Source organism: Natator depressus, chromosome 20, assembly GCF_965152275.1.
Source record: "Natator depressus isolate rNatDep1 chromosome 20, rNatDep2.hap1, whole genome shotgun sequence".
Lineage (NCBI taxonomy): Eukaryota > Metazoa > Chordata > Testudines > Cheloniidae > Natator > Natator depressus.
In genome coordinates this window covers 26,819,393-26,840,321 of record NC_134253.1, presented here as the reverse complement: position 1 = coordinate 26,840,321, position 20,929 = coordinate 26,819,393, and the positions used below count along the sequence as shown (strand labels likewise).

At 63.8% G+C, this 20,929-nt stretch overlaps 1 protein-coding gene across 1 annotated transcript in view; it reads right to left on the bottom strand.

Moving 5' to 3' along the window:
• COL5A3 (collagen type V alpha 3 chain) overlaps positions 1 to 20,929 on the bottom strand; it is a 46,927-nt gene that overhangs the window by 5,489 nt on the left and 20,509 nt on the right. The window contains 27 exon segments of the mRNA XM_074935640.1: positions 317 to 424; positions 3,077 to 3,130; positions 3,417 to 3,470; positions 3,768 to 3,875; positions 4,140 to 4,193; positions 4,614 to 4,667; positions 8,120 to 8,173; positions 8,514 to 8,567; positions 9,007 to 9,114; positions 9,409 to 9,462; positions 10,023 to 10,076; positions 11,328 to 11,381; positions 11,905 to 11,958; positions 12,892 to 12,999; positions 13,381 to 13,434; positions 13,713 to 13,766; positions 14,679 to 14,786; positions 14,992 to 15,099; positions 15,425 to 15,453; positions 15,456 to 15,477; positions 15,568 to 15,657; positions 18,519 to 18,626; positions 18,844 to 18,897; positions 18,983 to 19,036; positions 19,666 to 19,719; positions 20,025 to 20,069; positions 20,534 to 20,587. Of these exon segments, the coding sequence (XP_074791741.1) occupies positions 317 to 424; positions 3,077 to 3,130; positions 3,417 to 3,470; positions 3,768 to 3,875; positions 4,140 to 4,193; positions 4,614 to 4,667; positions 8,120 to 8,173; positions 8,514 to 8,567; positions 9,007 to 9,114; positions 9,409 to 9,462; positions 10,023 to 10,076; positions 11,328 to 11,381; positions 11,905 to 11,958; positions 12,892 to 12,999; positions 13,381 to 13,434; positions 13,713 to 13,766; positions 14,679 to 14,786; positions 14,992 to 15,099; positions 15,425 to 15,453; positions 15,456 to 15,477; positions 15,568 to 15,657; positions 18,519 to 18,626; positions 18,844 to 18,897; positions 18,983 to 19,036; positions 19,666 to 19,719; positions 20,025 to 20,069; positions 20,534 to 20,587 (1,806 nt within the window).

Here is a 20,929-nt window from a genome sequence, read left to right as displayed (position 1 = left end):
CTCCGACCAGACGCTGACCGACGGCCACGGGGGACCCCACTGCTGATGGTGCAGACCCAGACGTGTTTCCCCAGCGCCGGGAGATGTGGGGGGCACATGCAGCCTCCCCATCCTGCCTGACCCCCCACCCCACACACAGTCTCCCCTTCCTGCCTGAGCCCCCTGCCACATGCAGCCCCCATCGTGCCTGAACCCTCCCCCCCACACGCAGCCCCCACACCCCTCACGCAGCCCCCATATTGTGCCTGAGACCCCCACCCCCACGCAGCCCCCATCCTGCCTGAGCCCCCACCCCCATGCAGCCCCACATACTCACGGGGTCTCCTTTGGGCCCTGGGGCCCCCTGGTTGCCAGGCAGCCCCTGGTCGCCCTTCTCCCCCATCTCCCCTGGGGGGCCGATGAGCCCGATGAGCCCTGCATGGCCCTAGGGTGGGCAGAGGGTTTAGCTGCGGGGGTGTCTGTGCCATGGAGCTGGGGGGGGGGGTCTGTCCCACAGAGCTGGGTGGGGGTCTGTCCCGTGGGACCCCGCTCTGGGTAGTGGTGTAGATAAATCTCTGCATTAAGCATCTTCAAATAACTTTCATATGACTTTGTATTATGCCTCTATTTTCAAAGAACTTTGTACCAGATCCTTATGTAGAAAACTTTGTCTTGAGCCTTGGTATAAAGTTAAAAAAATGTCTTTTTGCTCGGAGTAGAATAAGATCTTCCCCCTTTTAATCAATTGCCCTGTGACTGAAGGAGGTGGGAACGAGTAAAGGCCTGGAAGGCAAGGGCCTGCAGACAGCTGCAACAGTTGGAGAGGGGATGGAAGCCAGACCCAAGAGCAATAAAACTTGTCAAGTGGGCTCCTAAAGAAGATCAGGTTTCAGAGGAGCAGCCGTGTGAGTCTGTATCCGCAAACAGAACAGGAGGCCTTGTGGCACCTTAGAGACTAACCCATTTATTAGAGCAGAAGCTTTCGGGGGCTCCAGCGCACTGCGTCGGCTGCATAGAATGGAACCTAGAGTAAGAAGATAGACATCTACATACAGAGAAGGTGGAAGTTGCCATACAAACTGTGAGAGGCTAATTAGTTAAGATGAGCTAGTATCAGCAGGAGAAAAAACCTTTTGTCGTGATAATCAAGGTGGCCCATGTATCATGGCATATATCACACTGGTATGCCATCCTGTGCCAGCAATGCCCCTCTGCCATGTACATTGGCCAAACCGGACAGTCTCTACGCAAAAGAATAAATGGACACAAATCTGACATCAGGAATCAGAACATTCAAAAACCAGTAGGCGAACACGTCAACCTCTCTGGCCACTCAGTAGAAGATTTAAGGGAGGCAATTTTGCAACAGAAAAGCTTCAAAAACAGACTCCAACAAGAAACTGCTGAGCTTGAATGAATATGCAAACTAGATCCCATGAACTTGGGTTTGAAGAGAGACTGGGAGTGGCTGGGTCATTCCACTTATTGAATCTATTTCCCCATGTTCAGTATCCTCCTCACACCTTCTTGTCAACTGTTGAAATGGGCCAGCTTGATTATCAGGACAAAAGTTTTTTTGTCTTTGCTGTGGTAATAGCTTATCTAACAACAGGAGAGTGAGTTTGTGTGTGTGTTTGGGGGGGGGGGTGAGAAAACCTGGATTTGTGCTGGAAATGGCCCACCTTGATTATCATACACAATGTAAGGAGAGTGATCACTTTAGATAAGCTATTACCAGCAGGAGAGTGGGGTGGGAGGAGGTATTTTTTCATGCTTTGTGTGTATATAATAAGATCTTCTGCACTTTCCACAGTATGCATCCGATGAAGTGAGCTGTAGCTCACGAAAGCTCATGCTCAAATAAATTGGTTAGTCTCTAAGGTGCCACAAGTACTCCTGTTCTTTTTGCGAATACAGACTAACACGGCTGCTACTCTGAAACCTGACATTACAACAAATGAAGGACCCCAGCTGGACGCCCCCCACCATGTGCGACAAGAACCCAGGAGTCCGGCCCCAGCTATACCACCCCTCCCCCAGGGCGCTGGCAGCTCCCGTCCCCCACCCCACAGCCGCCCAGGGCTGGACGCTGGGTTAAGGCCCCCTGTGACGAAGTGGGACTGTTCTTAATGTTTCCTCTGAATACTGTAGGGGTGCCTCAGTTTCCCCTAGACATTTCTTAAGTCTCTAGGTGATGGGATAAGGCAGGGGGTGTAATTGTTGCAGAGCAAAGGGCCAGTGAACATAAATGGCCGACACCCTCTTTCCTGGCCACTGATGGCCTGGGCCCTTCCCCCCTGCAAGGTGAGAGCTAAAGGGTTGGAGAACAAAGGAGGCCGGTGCCCTCCTGGCTCGGAAAAGGGACAAAGCCCAGAGGAGGGGGGCTGGAGGGAGTTTCAGTTTGGGGCTGGCTGGGACATGGAGTGAAGGGCAGACGGGGTTGTCTGGCTTACTGCCGCCCCCCCAAATGGACCCAGATGAGGGGTCCTGTTCTCTGCACCTACAAGCTCTGTGTTAGACCATGTTCCTGTCGTCTAATAAACCTTCTGTTTTACTGGCTGGCTGAGAGTCGCGTCTGACTGCGAAGTTGGGGGGCAGGACCCTCTGGCTTCCCCAGGACCCCGCCTCGGTGGACTCGCTGTGGGAAGCGCACGGAGGGGCAGAGGAGGCTGGAGGCTCCGGGGTCAGACCCAGGAAGGGGGAAGCCGGGTGAGCTGTGTGTCCTGCAGACAGGCTGCTGCTCCCCGAGAGGAGACTTCCCCAGAGTCCTGACTGGCTTCGTGGGGAGCAGATCCAGAGCATCGCCCGGGGACCCCGGGACACCCCGCAGCGAGGGCAGCTCTGGCTGTGATGGGGCCTGGCACAGGGCAGCTGTGGGGCTGGCAGCAGTGGCCCCAGCATGGGCCCCATGGGGGGGGGGGGAGCTCACAACTGGGGCAGATCCCAGGAGCCAGGGGGGGAGGGCTCTGAGTGGGGGTTGCAATTCCTGGGCCTGCAGCGGACTGGGGGGAGCGGTGATGCCAGGACAGCAAAGGGAGGGGGAGGAGAGATGGCTGAGCAGGGTGGGAGGGAGGCGCCCCGTTGGGGCCCCACTCACCTTGTCACCCTTGTAGCCGGGGTCTCCCTTGAGGCCAGGCAACCCTGTGGGGCCCTGTGAGAGATGAGAGGCCATTACCCTCAGTGCCCCAGCCCTGCCCCCCAGCCCTCCCCCCCAGCCCTGCCCTCCTGTCCCCAGCCGCCCAGCCCTGCCCCCCAGCCCTGCCTTCCTGTCCCCAGCCACCCAGCCCTGCCCCCCAGCCCCCCCATCCCCAGCAGCCCAGCCCTGCCCCCCAGCCCTCCAGCCCTCCCCCCAGCCACCCAGCCCTGCCCCTCAGCCCTGCCCCCCTGTCCCCAGCCCTCCAGCCCTCCCCCCAGCCCTGCCCCTGGAGCTCACTCACCATGGGGCCCGGTGGCCCTGCCTGCCCCGGGGCCCCCAGCAGGCCCTGCTCCCCCTGGGGAGGAAACACAGAGTTATGAGAGTACAATGTGGGGGGGAGACGTGGCTCCCCCAAACCGAGGCCCCCCAGCCACAGGGCAAGTCCCTGACCCCCTGCCAGCTCCAGGCATCGCCAGAGCCAGACGGGGTCACCCCACAAACCAAGAGCCCCCCAATTCTCTCATCCAGCCCTCCTGCTCTGCCCCCTCTGCTCACCCCCGCCCGCCCAGCCAGCCACCATCCCCTGCCCAGCTGCCCCCCTCGCCCACCCCACCCCCACCCGCTCTGTGCCCCACCCCCATCTGGCACTCACAGCTGGACCGGGGATCCCGCGCAGACCTTCGGAGCCAGGCCGGCCAGGGGGTCCCTGCACCCCCACGGGGCCCATCTTCCCGGGAGGCCCCTCGGTGCCAGGTTCGCCCTGGGCAGGGGGAGAAATGTCACGTCAGAGCCCGGGCACCAGGCAGGGATCCCCGTCTCACCGGCTCCCGGGCAGGGGGGTGAATAGAGTTGGGTGGGTCTCAGCCCAGCCCCGGGGCAGGTGTCCCGAGCACACCCCCCGCCCCCCGGGCCCCTGGCTGCCAGCTCAGCACAGACGGGAGCTGCCCTGGGGGGGGGGGGCAGGATCTGGCAGCACCCGCGATGAGGCACCAGAAGCACTGGGGGGTTGGGGGGGTCCCCTTACCTTGGCGCCCTTCTCGCCCGGCTGACCCTCACGCCCGGCTGGCCCCACTGCGCCCTGCACAGAGACAGGGCGAGTGAGTCACCCGGACCCCTCAGGCAGCCCCAAACCCCATGGGGCCTTGGGGGGGGAGTGAGCCCCCCATCCCCCCTCCCTGACCCCAATGGGCCCCTTCCCCCAGATCCTGACCCCATTAGCCTGTCCCCCAATCCCCCCATCCCTGACCCCATTGGGCCCCTTGCCCCAGATCCTGACCCCATTAGCCTGTCCCCCAATCCCCCCACCCCTGACCCCACTGGGCCCCTCCCCCCAGATCCTGACCCCATTAGCCTGTCCTCCAATCCCCCCATCCCTGACCCCATTGGGCCCCTCTCCCCAGATCCTGACCCCACCGGGCTCCTCCCCCAATCCTCTCCTCCGTGACCCCACTGGGCCCCTCTCCCCAGATCCCTGACCCCACTGGCAGCCCCTACTCACCCTCTTCCCTGGGGCACCGGGAGGACCTGGTTCCCCAGAAGCGCCCGCTGGGCCCTGCACACAAACCGCACGGTCAGGGGTTAAGAAAATGGGAGCAGCCAGCCCGGGTCAGAGCAAAGGTCCCTCCAGCCCAGTGTCCTGTCTCTGACAGTGGCCAGTGCCAGGGGCCCCAGAGGGAATGAACAGAACAGGGCAATTATCGAGTGATCCATCCCATCGTCCATTCCCCGCTTCTCGCAAACAGAGGCTAGAAACACCATCCCTGCCCAGCCTGGCTAATAGCCATTGATGGGCCTATCCTCCAGGAACTTTTCTAGTTCTTTTTTGAACTCTGTCTTGGCCTTCACAACATCCTCTGGCAAGGAGTTCCAAAGGTTGACTGCGTTGTGTGAATAAATACTTCCTTTTGTGTGTGTTAACCTGCTGCCAATTAACTTCATTGGGTGACCCCTAGTTCTTGTGTTGAGAAGGGGTAAATAACACTTCCTGATTCACTTTCTCCACACCAGTCGTGGTTTTATAGACCTCAGTCGTATCCCCCTGTAGTCGCCTCTTTGCCATGCTGAACAGTGCCAGTCATTTTAATCCCTCCTCATCCACACCAGGGCGACCAGATCTGCCCGCAGCGCTCAAGGTGTGGGCATCCCAGGGCAATAGGATAGTTTCTGTCTTATTATCTCTCCCTTTTTTAATGGCTCCCAACATCCGGTTAGTTTCTGAGCCCGATGCAGCACACTGCGTGGTTTTCAGAGAACTCTCCACCATGGCGTCCGGATCTCGCCCTAGGGGTAGCTGACATTCACCCTGAATACAAAGAAACTCCAAGGTGTGGTGGGCCCACGGCTCAGCCAACGGGGGGTGTGGGGGCTGAGGGACCGTGGGCAGGTGACTGGTTTGTTTCCTTCAGGCCGGCTGGAGCAGGGACCCAGACAGGACATGGTGAAGCGGGCTGAATACCAGGGTTCAGAAGACACCCAACCTTCAGCCTCTGGCTGGCCACACTCACCCAGCCTCCCCTGCCCTGGTTTGTCCCTGCGGGCGTGGCTGGGTTTGTATTTCCTTTCCCTGCTCTCCGCCCTGGCCTCGCGAACAGCACAAGGTCCGGCCTTGCACGCAGCTTAGAGCGGCTGAGACGCTCGATGCAGTTCATGTCCCAAATGTACACGTGTTGCATCTTCTCTGCTCTCCGCCCCAGCAGCCAGCCTGTGCGCGTCCCTCCAAGACAAGCCCGCGGGCTGCGCCCTCGCTGTGCGCTCCAGAGCTGGGTTTTGGGACGGCCTGGCAGCTCTCACCCCGGACTGACAAAGAGCCAGAGATCCAGCCCAGATGGGCTCCACAGCAGCTCAGCTGGGCAGAGCCCTGGTGTGATGAAGTGAGCAATTTTCTTTATGGTTGCATGAACACTCTGCATGCCTCAGTTTCCCTGTACACTGCGTGTGTGAGGAGGGGTGGGAGGGGGAGCTCGTTGCTGCAGGGGACCAGGTGTGACCTCGCCTAGCAGCCGGGACCCCGGACGGACACTGGCCTGGAGATTGGGGACCCAGCGACTGGTGACCGGGAGGCCCCCCCAGCTCGGGAGCCCGCTGGTTCTGGCCAGCGGGGGGGCCAAAGGACAGAAGAAAGAGGCTGCAGGGCCGGAGGCCCTGGCCCCAGTGAGAGAGAGAGAGCCACCCTCGCAGGGGCACTGAGGGGGGTTCCTCCCGGGGCCGTTCGGAGCCTGGGAGTCCGTGACACCTGGCTTGGCCGCATGGCCCATGTCGGAGCCTTCGCTGCTCTGCACCAACCTGGGGCCTTCCCGGGCCGGGGGCTAACGAGCCCCCCCCGCGGCCGGGGGTCGCTGCCAGTCCTGGCTGAGCCGCGCTGGTCCCAGCAGAGGGGCCAGGTCTGTGCCCAGGCGTCTGGCTCAGCCGGACCCGCCGGGCAGAGCTCACGGCGGGCAGCAGGAGGGCTGGGGCCCAGAGGCTCAGCCTCGGAGGCCGGGGGGCCGCATGGCCAGGCCTGCGGGAAGAGTGGGTCCCCTGGGGGCTCTGGCACGCCGAGGGGCTCCTGCCTGGGACGGCTGGAAAGCCGGGGCTCAGCGCAGATCTGTGACACCATCCCCACACATCACTTGTTGGCCCCTCTGTTAGGGGGCCCGGGGCCTCTCCCTCAGGGGCTCTGGGTGCTGCTTCTAGCCCATGGATGTCCGTGCGGCATGCCCCTGTAGCCAGACAGCCAGCCCCCACCCCCCCTCAGACCAGCATTGCTGGGAACACAAGGGAGCCAAAACAACAGGGCACTTAACATAAATTCCAGCACAGCCTTTGAAGCTGAGAGAAGCACAGGTGTGCTGCTACAATGTGCCTCTGGGAACGTATACAACGATTGGGCTCACAGCAGGCAGAGGCGCTGTGACAGACATGGCTCTTAGCCCCTACTAAATAGCGTGATGCACACACCCCAACATCCTAGGTGGGAAAATATTTACCCTAATAAAAGGAATGTCCAGTAGTCGAAACTTATTGTTTCTCTCCCTTGCAAGTGTAAACTACTCTTGCGAGAGCTGGCGTCGCCCAGACAGACCAGCCCCAATTTGGCATAAGAAAGGAGAAAGAGAATAAAGGAGTACAGAGGTATAAGTATGGGACCTACAGCACCATGATTTTTGAGTGCTTTTTCACTATCTATCTGCTGGTCAGATAAGTGACAGCCTCCCAAGGCTTCTGCAGCTAAGAGGGTCCCTAAGCCTTGTCCCTTATTCGTCTTTCCGCGGAATTGAGTGACCGATCCTGGCTTGGCACCGCTGGAATCGAGAGATGCAAGGAGGGTAAGAAGCACCCACACCTGATCTCCTATCTTGAGTGTACACATATTTTGAAATAGAGCTCTATACTTTGTTTTCTTTCTTTGGGATTGTAGCTTCAGTTTTGTAACTTGTTTGTGTGTGTAACATCTCTACATTTAAATAAGTAGGCACTAGCAATTTTGTAACCACATGATTAGAATCTAGTTTAATAAATTTTGGTAACCATTTGTGCATAAGCCTGACTTGTTTCTCTGGTTTACTGTGAAGCAGCCAACACAATTAAAGAACCTCAGCCGTTTTGGCTATAAAGCCTGGCCATTAGGTGAGAGTACTAAGAGCCTAGCGTTGAGTTGTGCCGCCTCCACGGGGCAAACTCTTGGGGCACCTGTCAGTCAATCCTGACTGCCCGCTGCGAAGGAGCTCTGAGCTCTAGCAGTTAAAGTCACGGGTGTGGAGAGGCTCTTAGTGCTGCCATTGGGGCACCTGTCAGTCAGTGTTGCCTGCCCGCTGCGAAGGAGCTCTGAGCTCTAGCAGTTAAAGTCACGGGTGGTTAGGACCTTGGGGCATCCGTCAGCCTAGCCCGGGCTGCCTGCCACGAAGGGACAGTGCGTCCTAGCGGTTAAAGTCACGGATGGTATAAAACGGGCATAGCTGGCACCTCACCAAACATCCTTGGCCATCGGCTAACAGCCCCCCACCCCATAGTGCTCCCATCACTCACCGGCATGCCGGGGTCCCCGCCGTCACCCTTCTCCCCGGGGGCGCCGTCCAGGCCCTGCGCACAGGGGACGGGTTAGTGCCCTGCCCCAGCCAGCACCACCCCCCACTTCCACTTCCTGGCAAGCTCAGCACTGCCCCCGTCCTGGGAACAGAGCCATGGATAGAACCCAGGAGTCCTGGCTCCCAGCTCCCCCCACTAACCACTAGACTCCACTCCCCTCCCAGAGCCGTGGATAGAAGCCAGGAGTCCTGGCTCCCAGCCCCCTCTGCTCTAACCACTAGACTCCCTTCCCCTCCCAGAGCTGGGGAGAGAACCCAGGAGTCCTGGACAGATCCTTCCCCCCAGGGCCTGTCAGGATGGGCTGGAGCCACGTGGGGCAAGCAGGGGTACTCACCGGCACCCCGGGGTCTCCAGCGGGGCCTGGGTCGCCAGGGAAGCCGATGGGGCCCTGCAGGGAGAAACGGTCCGTGAGCACAAGGCAGAGCTTGAGACCCCCCCAAGGCCTGGACACTGGGGGAGTGGGAGCAACTGGGGGCTGGGCGGGTGTGAGAGGGTTGGGTGCTGGGTGTTTGGGGGGAGCTGGGTGTGTCACGAGGGGGGTGGGTGTGTTGGGATGTGGACTGGGTGGGAGATGCAGGGTGAGGGCAGGTGCCAGCAATGAAGTCACGACCCCTGTTCCCCTTATCCTCCTTTCCCCCTGCTGTGCCCCCCAGCCCCGCTGGCCCCATGCAGAGACCCCCCCAGCCCCATGCTGTGCCCCCAGCCCTGCTGGCCCCGTCCGGAGCCCCCCCCAGCCCCCCGCTGTGCCCCCCTGCTGTGCCCCCCCAACCCCACTGGCCCCATGCGGTGCCCCCCTGCTGTGCCCCCCCCAGCCCTGCTGCACTCACCAGGTTGCCTTTGGCTCCATCCTCTCCTGGGGGCCCCCTCTTGCCCGGGGCCCCAGCGGCGCCCGACGGACCGGAATCTCCCTTCTCCCCCAGTTCCCCATTGATGCCCTGCAGGGAGACACGGGCGTCAGGGCTGGCACTGGGAGGGCAGCATCCCATGGAGCTTGCCCCCCTGGCACTGCTTCCCCCACTCCATGGTGGCTCCAGCATGGGGCTGGTGGACACAGGACAGTGAGGCGTTAACCTGTGAGACTAGCTGCTGCAGGAGGGTGCTGGGCCAGGCACCCTCAATTCGCTTCCAGGCCCGAGACTTCTCAGCACACTGCCGGGGGGCCCCCGGTCCTCGCTGCATGTCCTGGGCATAGACAGAGACCCCCTGTCCCACTGTGTCCCAGAACTTACCGGCCGGCCTGGCTCCCCTGGGGCCCCGGGGTCTCCCGCCTCACCCGGCTCCCCCTGCGCAAGGAGAGAAGAGCAGAGTGAGCTCCGCGCTAGCCCAGCTGATGGGCACAGCCCCACCGAGCTGGGGGACCCAGAGGGCAAGGCTGGGGGCAGGATGGAGAAGGGGAGGATTTCTGTAATATTTATATGGCAACTATGAGTGACTCAGTTTCCCCACTTGCACTGTACTGCTCTCCCCCTGAGTGTTCATTCTCCTTCTGGGGCGGGGGAGAGGGAAGGGGGGCTGTGTGGGCTGGCAGGGTGCACTCTGCAGAACTGCCCTGGAGAGACCAGAGCTGGACAGGGGAGGGGGCCCTGTCCCGAGGAGGGGGGCTGGGATGGGGCCCCAGGGAGGGGCATGGGGACAGGGGTGGACGTCCTGCACCAGGAAGGGGGCTGGGACAGGGGAGGGGCAGGTGTGTGGGGACATTGCTGGGAGGGGGGCACGTAGCTGGCTCTGGGGGGCAGAAGGTTCCCATACACCCTTCCCAGCTGGGATCCCCAGTGCCCTGGCCAGGGGCAGGGGGGCAGGACACAGCATCATGGCATCCCCCGTGCCCCTTCCCCACACTCACCTTGTCCCCAACGGCGCCCGGCTGACCCGTTCCACCTGGCATCCCCTGGGGGCCCTAGGGACAGGGAGGACGCGGGGGTGACGTGAGGAGGGTAGGATAATATCTCATGGAAAGGGGACCGGCCCAGCGCGAGTTAACGAACTCCCAGACTGACCGGACCCGGGGCCGCACTTTGAGGGTGGTGAGGAAGACCTGGCAACGCAGAGAGCTGTGAAATGGGCGTTGGAGGGAGAGAAGGGGGCTGTGTGCGCAGGGCCGGGGTGGTCAGCAAACGAGTCTTGTCTGTTGCTATGGCTTTGAGTGAAAGAGTACGATCCTCTCGGTCTCTTGGACGGTGGTGGTAACCTGCATTTATTTAATGTTTATTTAATGGATAAATGACCCTGGGCTAACTGCAGGATGTGTGGGAGACAGAAAGTCAAGCCTGTTGTTTTCTCAGGCCAAGAGGCTGCTGGAAATGTATAAAGACCCTGGGACCCGATCCTTCTTCATGGCAGATCTGCTTTGGGTTTCAAGAAGCGGAAACCCTGAGCCACTAGGACTGAGATCCCAGTCACTGACTGGAGTCACCCTGAACATGGACGCTGGACTATGACCTCTGGACTTTCTGGCAACTGCAAACTCACCATCTCTGCTCTGTATCTGGACCTCAAGAATTGAACTCAGGTCTGTCTGTACATTGATCTTTCAACCAACTCTCTCTTTTATTTTTTAATAAATTTTAGTTTAGTTAATAAGAATTGGCTAGAAGCGTGCATTGTGGGTAAGATCTAAGTTATCATTTGACCTGGGTCTGGGGCTTGGTCCTTTGGGGTCGGGAGAACCCTTTTTCTTTCACTGGGGTACTGGTTTTCATAACCATTCGTCCCCACAACGAGGGGCACTGGTGGGGATACTGGGAAACTGGAGAGTCGAAGGGAATTGCTTGTGTGACTTGTGGTTAGCCAGTGGGGTGAGACCGAAGTCCTCTCTGCCTGGCTGGTTTGACGCCTGAGAGGGGGAGAAACCCCAGCCTGGGGCTGTGACTGCCCTGCTCTAAGCAATCGGTCCTGAATTGATACTCTCAGTTGTATCTCACCAAAGGCAGCATCATTACGGGGGTGGGGGGGAGACTCGCTGCTCAGCCCCCCGGGAGCCCTGTCCCACTCCTTCCTGCCACTGGGGCTGTGCCCTGCCAGGCAGTGAGGCTCACAGTGCCTGCCCCACAGCAGCCTCTGCCCCCCCAGGCACCCCCTGCCCCTGGAATTCCCCCCCGCCGCCCCATGGCAGCCTCCACTCCCGCCCCGGAAAGGACGGGGAACTCACATCGCCGCCGGCAGGTCCCTGCGCCCCACGTGGCCCCGCAGCGCCGGGGAGGCCCTGCAGAGAAGGGACAGGACAGGCAGCTCGAGCCAGGGGGTACGGGGCACCGAAGGGGCACAGTCACTCGGGGAGGGGCAGTGGGGGAGCTAAGGGGAGGCAGGGGGGCAGGGGGATTTCTTCACACAACGCACAGTCAACCTGTGGAACTCCTTGCCAGAGGATGTTGTGAAGGCCAAGACTATAACGGGGTTCAAAAAAGAACTAGATAAGTTCATGGAGGACAGGTCCATGAATGGCTATTAGCCAGGATGGGCAGGGACGGTGTCCCTAGCCTCTGTTTGCCAGAAGCCGGGAACGAGCGACAGGGGATGGATCACTGGATGATTCCCTGTTCTGTTCTCTGCCTCTGGGGCACCTGGCATCAGCCATCGTCAGAGACAGGACACTGGGCTGGAGGGACCTTGGGTCTGACCCAGTCTGGCCGTTCGTATGTTCTTATTGGAGGTGAGAGGAGGAGGGGGGCAAGAGGGGAGGGGCGGGGGCAGCTGAGGGGCAGGGGGGATCTCCGTGGAGCTCATACCATGGGGCCGACATCTCCGCTCTCGCCCTTCTCACCCTGCGGGCCCGGCATGCCCTGCGGAGAACCACATGGGGGGTTAACCGGGGGCACAGGGGCTGCCCAACCCCTCCTGGAGCATGTAGGCCTGCCCCCAAACGGCTCTGCCAGCGCCAACCCGCAGCCCCGGCCAGCCCAGCCCTGGGCTCCCCCCACAGCGCTGCCGGTGCCCCTCACTCCCGCCCTGCAGCCCCTGCTAGCCCGGCCCTGGGCTCCCCCCGCAGCTCTGCCGGTGCCCCTCACTCCCGACCCGCAGCCCCTGCTAGCCCGGCCCTGGGCTCCCCCCACAGCGCTGCCGGTGCCCCCACCCCCAACCTGCAGCCCCTGTTAGCCCAGCCCTGGGCTCCCCCCCACAGTGCTGCCGGTGCCCCTCACTCCCGACCCACAGCCCCGGCCAGCCCAGCCCTGGGCTCCCCCCGCAGCGCTGCCGGTGCCCTCACTCCCGACCCGCAGCCCCCAATAGCCCAGCCCTGGGCCCCCACCCAGCGCTGCCGGTGCCCCTCACTCCCGACCCACAGCCCTGGCCAGCCCAGCCCTGGGCTCCCCCCGCAGCGCTGCCAGTGCCCCTCACTCCTGCCCTGCAGCCCCTGCTAGCCCAGCCCTGGCCTCTCCCCAGCTCTGCCAGTGCCCCTCACTCCCGACCCGCAGCCCCCAATAGCCCAGCCCTGGGCCCCCCCCCAGCTCTGCCGGTGCCCCTCACTCCCGACCCGCAGCCCCCAATAGCCCAGCCCTGGGCCCCCCCCAGCTCTGCCGGTGCCCCTCACTCCCGACCCGCAGCCCCCAATAGCCCAGCCCTGGGCCCCCCCCCAGCTCTGCCGGTGCCCCTCACTCCCGACCCACAGCCCCTGCTAGCCCGGCCCTGGGCTCCCCCCACAGCGCTGCCAGTGCCCCTCACTCCCGACCCGCAGCCCCGGCCAGCCCGGCCCAGCTCCCACCGGCGCCCGTCCCTACCTGCAATCCGACAGGGCCACTCAAGCCAGGGAATCCCCGAGCCCCCTCATCTCCCTTCTGGCCAAACATCCCCTGCTGCCCACGGCGGCCGGGCTCCCCGTCCACTCCCTGCAGGGCAGAGGGGTCGGGGTCAGTGCCCCCGTGGTGCAGAGACCCGCCGGTGCCCCCCCCCGTGCAGTGCCCCTCCTCGGAGGCAGAGCTGGGGGTTGTGCAGCTCGGGGAGGTCTCGCAGTTCGGGGTGGGGATCGCACAGCTCCGGGGGGTCACACAGCAGCAGTGAAGGGCCAGGCACAGTGCCCGCAATGGACACTGGGGCAGGAGGGGTCTCCTGGGAGTGTCAAACCGCAGCCCCGGGCACTAGTGGGCACGGAGGGCGGGGGCTGCGTGTGACTCCCTGGTGGGGCTGGGCGGTCAGAGGGGAGCAGGGGTGCTGAGGGGTGACTGGGCCGAGGGCCCCAGGGGCCAGCTGGGTGCTCCCTAGATACTCACCGCGGAGCCGGGGTGCCCGATGGGTCCCTGGATACCAGTTGGTCCCGGTGGGCCCTGGGTGGGGAAGCGCAAAGTTAGAGCTGGGGCAAAAGCAGCCCCTAAGCCAGGCCCCTGCCCCCCTACCTGCCCCACTGTTCACCCCACCAGCATCTCCAGCCCCTTCCGAGCCCTCCACTACACCCCTCCCCTGTCTCCACCTGCCTCCTCCTCAGACCCCCCCGCACCACCCCACACCCCTGGCTCATGCCGGGCCGGAACTGGGTGTGAGGAGCCTGGCTGCAGGGCCCAGTCAGGGCCCTACAGCGACCCCCAGTGCTGCCCCCGGTACTTACCGCCTCGCCCTTGTCCCCCTTGCTCCCTTTCTGTCCGGAGCCCCCCAGCTCGCCCTGCAAAGGCAAAGTGTGACGAAGTGGGACTGTTCTTATTGTTTCCTCTGAATACTGTAGGGGTGCCTCAGTTTCCCCTATGCATTTCTTAAGTCTCTAGGTGGCGGGATAAGGCGGGGTGTAATTGTTGCAGAGCAAAGGGCCAGTGAACAAAATGGCCAACACCCTGTTTCCTGGCCAGTGATGGCCTGGGCCCTTCCCCCCTGTGAGGTGAGAGCTAAAGGGTTGGAGAACAAAGGAATCAGGTGACCTCCTGGCCCGGGAAAGGGACAAAGCCCAGAGGAGGAGGGGCTGGGGGGAGTTTCAGTTTGGGGCTGGCTGGGACATGGAGTGAAGGGCAGGCGGGGTTGTCTGGTTCACTGCCCCCCAAAATGGACCCGGCTGAGGGGTCCTGTTCTTTGCACCTACAAGCCCTGGTTTAGACCATGTTCCTGTCGTCTAATAAACCTTCTGTTTTACTGGCTGGCTGAGAGTCCCGTCTGACTGCGAAGTTGGGGGGCAGGACCCTCTGGCTTCCCCAGGACCCCGCCTGGGTGGACTCGCTGTGGGAAGCGCAGGGAGGGGCAGAGGAGGCTGGATGCTCCGAGGTCAGACCCAGGAAGGTGGAGCCGGGTGAGCTGTGTGTCCTGCAGACAGGCTGCTCCCTGAGAGGAGACTCCCCAGAGTCCTGCCTGGCTTCGTGGGGAGCAGTTCCAGAGCATCGCCCGGGGACCCCGTGACACAAAGAGACCTTGATGAGACCTTCTGAGGACCCCACGCCACGGGAACCGTCCCCAGGGAACCCGCCATCGCCGGGGGAACCGTCCCCCACAAACCAGCCATCGCCACGGGAACCATCCCCAGGGAACCCCCCATCACCGGGGGAACCGTCGCTGGAGACCCCAACTCGGCGCGATGCTCCATCCCACCTACCTTGTCGCCATCCTCGCCCGCAGGGCCCGGGGGTCCAGCTGGGCCTGGCAGGCCCCCGGGTCCCTGGATCCCATCATGCCCAGCAGGGCCCATTGGGCCCCTCTCGCCCTGTGGGGCAGAAAAGGGAGCAACTAAAAGCAGGGTCAGTAGGGGCCACATGGGGCATTGACCAACCCCCTTCCCCCAGGGTCTCCCCCCCCCCGGGGCAGAGACTGACCCCCCAGAAAGGTGCAGCCCCCCACTGCACTCACACTGCCCCCCTCCAAGAGCCCCACGTCCAGGAGTGGCCCCAACAGGAGCAGCCAGCACTTACCGGGGCACCCTTCTCCCCAGCGGGGCCGGGGGGGCCCTGCTCCCCCCCATGGCCTGGCAGCCCGATGCCTCCAGCTGCCCCCGAGGGGCCTCGCTCACCGGTGGAGCCCTGGGGAGAATTGCACATTGGTTGGGGGGTGCCGTGCCCCCAATTCCCCCATGGAAGACCCCCCCTACCAAACACCACTGAGACCCTGCCCTGAGAGCCTTCAGAGCCCACCACACCGCACCCCCTCTGACAGCCCCCCAAGTCCCCCATTGACTCTCCCACAGACAACCCCCCAGAACCCCATTCCCCCAACCCCGCAAGCCTCCCAAAGGCCCCCAAGAGTCCCCAAACCCCCTTCCCTCCCCCCCAGAAGTCCCCTGTGGGCCCCACCCCAGCACTGGGCTCCCCCAGGAGAGGGGATGGGGCCATGGGGCCAGCTACTCACTGTGGGGCCCGGGGGCCCGGGAGGCCCTTCCCTGCCTTCAGGCCGGCCGGCCCCTGGGGAGGAGACAAGACAGGACCGTTACACCCCGCGGGTGCCCCACCCCAGCACCAGCCCTCACAGCCCCCCGCTCAAGCAGCACTCACCGTCTCGCCGGGCGCGGCTCTGGTGCCGGGAAAGCCAGGGATTCCTGGGGGGCCGTTTTTCCCAGGCAGGCCGGCCGGGCCAGGGTCGCCCTAGGGGACAGAGATGGTTAGCAGTGAGGGGGGACCCCTCCCACACCCCAACCGCAGGCAGACGCCCCTCACCCTACCAGAGCCAAGGGGGCAGGGCCTGCAGCAGGGCACAGCCCCCCATTCCCCACGCCCCGGGGCGGGGGCAGAGCTGGCTGGGGCGGCTGAGCCCTCGGTCCGTACAGGGAGCAGCGAGGGGCCCCAGGAGCTGGTGCTGGGCACCTGCAGAGCAGGAAGAAGGTGCCAGTGTTTGCCAGGGGGCCCTGAGCAGCTGACCCCAGGCCCAGCGTGTCCAGCCTGTGAGGAAGTGGGGTTTTATTCATCTTGTTACGTTGCAGGTGAGTCTTACTGTCCTCCACTAATACTGTACTGTGTGTACCTCAGTTTCCCTGTGCACTGCACTGAGGTGGTAGGAATTGGAGGTGTGATTTTGCTGAGGCCCTCCGGGCAGGTGAGGCTGCCCAGCTCTTTGCACCTGTGTGACCTGAGACCCAGGAGGGGGGTGCGACCAGGTGACACCTTTGGCCTGGGAACCGAGACAAAGAGAAGGAGGACGAGCATCAAGGGGGGTGTCGGAGGTGGGGTGGCGGGGAGCTGGGGGTCTGCATGGGGGGACTGGAAGGGGGGAATCCAGGGTGCCTGGCCCAGGACTCCCAAGATGGACTTCGCTGAAAGTCACTGATGTCTGGAATGACAAGCTCTGTGTTAGGCCGTGCTCCTGTCGTCTAATAAACCTTCTGTTTTCCTGGCTGGCTGAGAGTCCCGTCTGACTGCGAAGTTGGGGGGCAGGACCCTCTGGCTTCCCCAGGACCCCACCTGGGCGGACTCGCTGTGGGAAGCGCATGGAGGGGCAGAGGATGCTGAATGCTCCGAGGTCAGACCCAGGAAGGTGGAAGCCAGGTGAGCTGTGTGTCCTGCAGACAGGCTGCTCATAGGAAGGCGACTGCCCCAGAGTCCTGCCTGGCTTCGTGGGGAGCAGTTCCCGAGCATCGCCCGGGGACTCCGGGACAACTTGGTGTGTGCTGGACCCCACACTTCTCCCACAAGCACCGGAGCAGAGTTGACATGAAATTGGAGCCCTGGTCTGTAAGGATCTCCTCGGGGAACCCCACTGTCAGAGTCCCCGGGCGATGCTCTGGAACTGCTCCCCATGAAGCCAGGCAGGACTCTGGGGAGTCTCCTCTCTGGGAGCAGCCTGTCTGCAGGACACACAGCTCCCCCGGCTCCACCTTCCTGGGTCTGACCTTGGAGCATTCAGCATCCTCTGCCCCTCCGTGCGCTTCCCACAGCGAGTCCACCCAGGCGGGGTCCTGGGGGGGCCAGAGGGTCCTGCCCCCCAACTCCGCAGTCAGACGTGACTCTCAGCCAGCCAGTAAAACAGAAGGTTTATTAGATGACAGGAACATGGTCTAACACAGAGCTTGTAGGTTCAGAGAACAGGACCCCTTAGTCAGGTCCGTCTTGGGGGGCAGGGAGGCCAGAGCCCCCATCTGAGCCTCCCTCCATTTCCCCAGCCAGCTCCAAACCCCATCCAGCCGACTCCCCCGGCCCCTCCTCCAGCCTTTGCCCAGCTTCCCAGGCAGAAGATGTCACCCGCCCCAGCCCCCTCCTGGCTCAGGTGACAGGCTCAGGTATCGTCCCTCCAGTGAAGCCCCCCCGCTATCCCATCCCAGTGCCGACAGTCCCAGTAAAACTCCCTTGCGACATCCCCAGGTCAATCCACCCCGCTCCCTGCTGCACCACACCCACCCTGCTGAAAACGGGGCCCCAAGGGGCCACCCACAGGACAGCAGGGAGCGAAATCCACCACCAGTATGAGTTGCCTTGTTGAGGGGTCCCCAAGATGAATAAAACCCCACTTCGTCACACGGCCCCTCTGCATCGACAAGGGTTGGGGGCTCTGAGACCTTCTCCAGCGCGAACAGGCACTAATTGGGGGTGTCCTAGCAGCAGGCTGGACGGGATGATCACAGTGGGTCCTCCTGGCCTTAAACCTTATTAATCTCTGCCCCAGGCATGCAGCCAGCCCGGGCAGAGCTAAGGGTAGGACCCAGGAGTCCGGGCTCCCCACCCCACCACCGCTAACCACTAGACTACACTGTGACAAAGTGGATTTTTCCTCCTTATTGTGTTGTGCACAAGACTATGTGAGTCTTACTGTTTTGCATGAATACTGGGTGCCTCAGTTTCCCTGTGTATTGCACCAAGGCCTAGGTGGTGGAATTGGGTGTTTGACTTTTGCTGAGACCCTCAGGGGCAGGTGAGGTGGCTCCAGCTGCCAGCACATGTGCGATGGATGGTGCCCTTCGTAACCTGAGACCCAGGAGGGGGGATGCGACCAGAGAACACTTTGCCCCAGGGAAGTGAGACAAAGACCAGGAGGAGGAACAGCAGGTGTGTCAGGGGGTCGGGTCGCTGGAAGCTGAGCAGTCTCGGAGGCATCTGGCCCAGGGTCCCCTCAAAAGTCACTGATCCTGTTCCCGTTGACTGGCTGAGAGTCACGGCTGACTGCAGAGTGGGGGGGCAGGGCCCCAGGGGTCCTGTCCCGCTGCACCCGCCAAGGGGAAGTGTGAACAGGCTGCTGGCCGGGCCGAGGTCAGACCGGAACGGCTGTCGCGGAGGAGGCTCCTTGCCCTGGTGACAGGTGCCCTGGGGGGAGTCGCGCCACCCCAGACCTGGCTGGCTTCAGACAGAGCCGTTCCGGAGCACCGGACCCACCCACTCCCCTCCCAGAGAACCCAGGTGTCCGGGCTCCCAGCCCCTGGTCAGGCCTGCTTGCAGTGCTGCCCATGGAGGAACTGGGGGGCACGTGAGCACCCCCCCCGCTCCATGCATGAATCCACGGCCCCCAGCATGGCACTTACCTTAGCCCCTTCCCGGCCGGCAGCCCCTGGTAGCCCCTGCTCCCCAGGGGGGCCAGGGGAGCCTGGATGCCCCCGCTCTCCAATGGGGCCCGTCTCGCCCGAGTTACCCTGAGGGGCAGAGAAGGGGCACCAGTGAGGTGGGGCAGGGTGGTCTGGATCCAATGGGGGGCTTGCTGGGCCCTGCAAGAGAAGGGGCAGCCCCACCCCCACAGCAGCCGGTGGAGAGGGGGACCCATCACAGGTCATTGACAGGGAGATGGGCCCAGGCTCCCGAGGGCACGGGGCCAGGGCAGGCATGGGGCCGGGGGACGCAGGGCTCACTCACCTGGGGTCCCACCACTCCCGTGGGGCCAGGGGGGCCGGTCTTGCCGTGGTATCCCTGCGGAGAGACGGGGGTGAGCGTTGGCCAGCCCCAGCAGCCGGGCCCACTGGGGCGGCGACAGGGGTATGGGGGGGCCACTCACCGGCTCCCCGCGCTGTCCTGGGTGTCCGGGCAACCCGTCCTTCCCGGCTGGGCCCTGCCAAGGCGCAGAGTCAGGGGCTGCGAGCGCCAACCGGCCGGACCCCCCCAGGGCCGCCCCAGATGCCTCCCCCCAAGGGCCACCCCACACGCCTCCCCCCAGGGCTGCCCCACGCACCAACCGGCCGGATCCCCCCAGGGCTGCCCCACGCACCAACCTGCTGGATCCCGCCCAGGGCCGCCCCACACACCTCCCCCCCAGGGCCGCCCCACGCACCAACCGGCCAGATCCCCCCAGTGCTGCCCCACACGCCTCCCCCCAGGGCTGCCCCACGCACCAACCTGCCGGATTCCCCCCAGGGCCACCCCACACGCCTCCCCCCAGGGCTCCCCCATGCACCAACTGCCCAGATTCCCCCCCAGGGCCACCCCACACGCCTCCCCGCAAGGCTGCCCCACACACCAACAGGCCAGATCTCCATCCCCCCGCCCAGGGCCACCCCACTCGCTCCGCAGCTCCTCCCATAATGGCCCTCCCTGAACCCCAGCCCTGCAGGAGGGACCCCCAGGAGGGTTCATTCCTCTGTAAGAGGCCCCTATAGCCAGCAGCGGGGAGGGGGATCCCAGCCCAGGCACCCCAGGGGCGCTGAGCCCCCTGCACCGGTGGGGAGGGGGAGTTGTACTTACAGGTGGACCCTTCGGGCCTCGGAAACCGTTGGGGCCCTGCGGCCCCTGGGGGCCCTGGGAGAGCAGGAGAACAGCTGTGAGCACAAGGGGGACAGCACCCAGACCCCCCTCAATTCCCCTCCCCCACCCTCTCCCACAGCCCTCCAGAGCCCCTGTATTCCCCTCCCCCACCCCTCCAGGACCCCTGTACTCCTCCCCCTCCCCTTAGCCCCCCAGGACCCCTGTACCCCCCTTCCCCCGAGCCCCACAGAGGCCCTGCTCCCCCTGGGTGGCTGTCCTGCCCCAGGGCAGGGGGTCGGTGGGGGATCCCCCACGCCCACAGACACTGGCCAGCCCGTGGGGTCCCTGCTCAGACTGACCTTCTCCCCCACGGCTCCGGGGGCCCCGTCATGGCTGGCGTCGCCCTGGGGACAGAGAACCAGGCTGAGGGTGGCCAGCCCCCGCTCGGGGACGGGGACCCTGTGCCAGGGCACGCGCCAGCCGGGGCACGGGCAGCAGGGATGGGCGCCGGGTCGGGGTGAGTCGAGGGGACGGGGGCGAGACAAGGCCTGTGTGGGGGGCGGACCAGGGGGCGGGATGCCTGGCAGGGGTGCCAGGTGAGGAAGATGGGGGGCACTGGGGGCCACCGGGCACTGTGGAGGTGCTGGGCAGAGGGAGGGCACTGGGTATGGGGGGCAGAGGTCAATGGGGGGATGGCAGGGAACTGGGCTCGGTCCCCAGCACCCCATGGAGTGGGGCCAGGGTGCTGTACCCACGGTGGGGGGGATATTGGACAAGGGGGGTCTGGCTAATACCCGGAGGGTGGACATGGACGGACGGACAGACGGAGCGGGTGGGGCTGGCGCGGCGCAGCCAGACCCTGAGCTACCTTCGGTCCCGGCTTCCCCGTCGGCCCCGTCTGGCCTCGCTCCCCTGGCAGGCCCTGGGCAGAGAGAGGGAGAGCGGGATGAGCGGGTGCAAGGCGGGGCGGGCTGCCCGAGACCAGGACCTGGCGGATGGGGGGCACCGGGGCCTGCTCAGCGCTGGCTGGGTGGAGCTCTGGGGCCCAGCTGGGGCCGGTCACTGTGGGGGTGGGGGGAGCTCTGGGGCCCAGCTGGGGCCGGTCACTGTGGGGGTGGGGGGAGCTCTGGGGCCCAGTCGGGGCCAGTCACTGTGGGGGGGGGAGCTCTGGGACCCAGCTGGGGCCGGTCACCGTGGGGTGGGGGGAGCTCTGGGACAAGGCCGGGGCCAGTCACTGTGGGGGGGCTCTGGGGCCCAGCCGGGG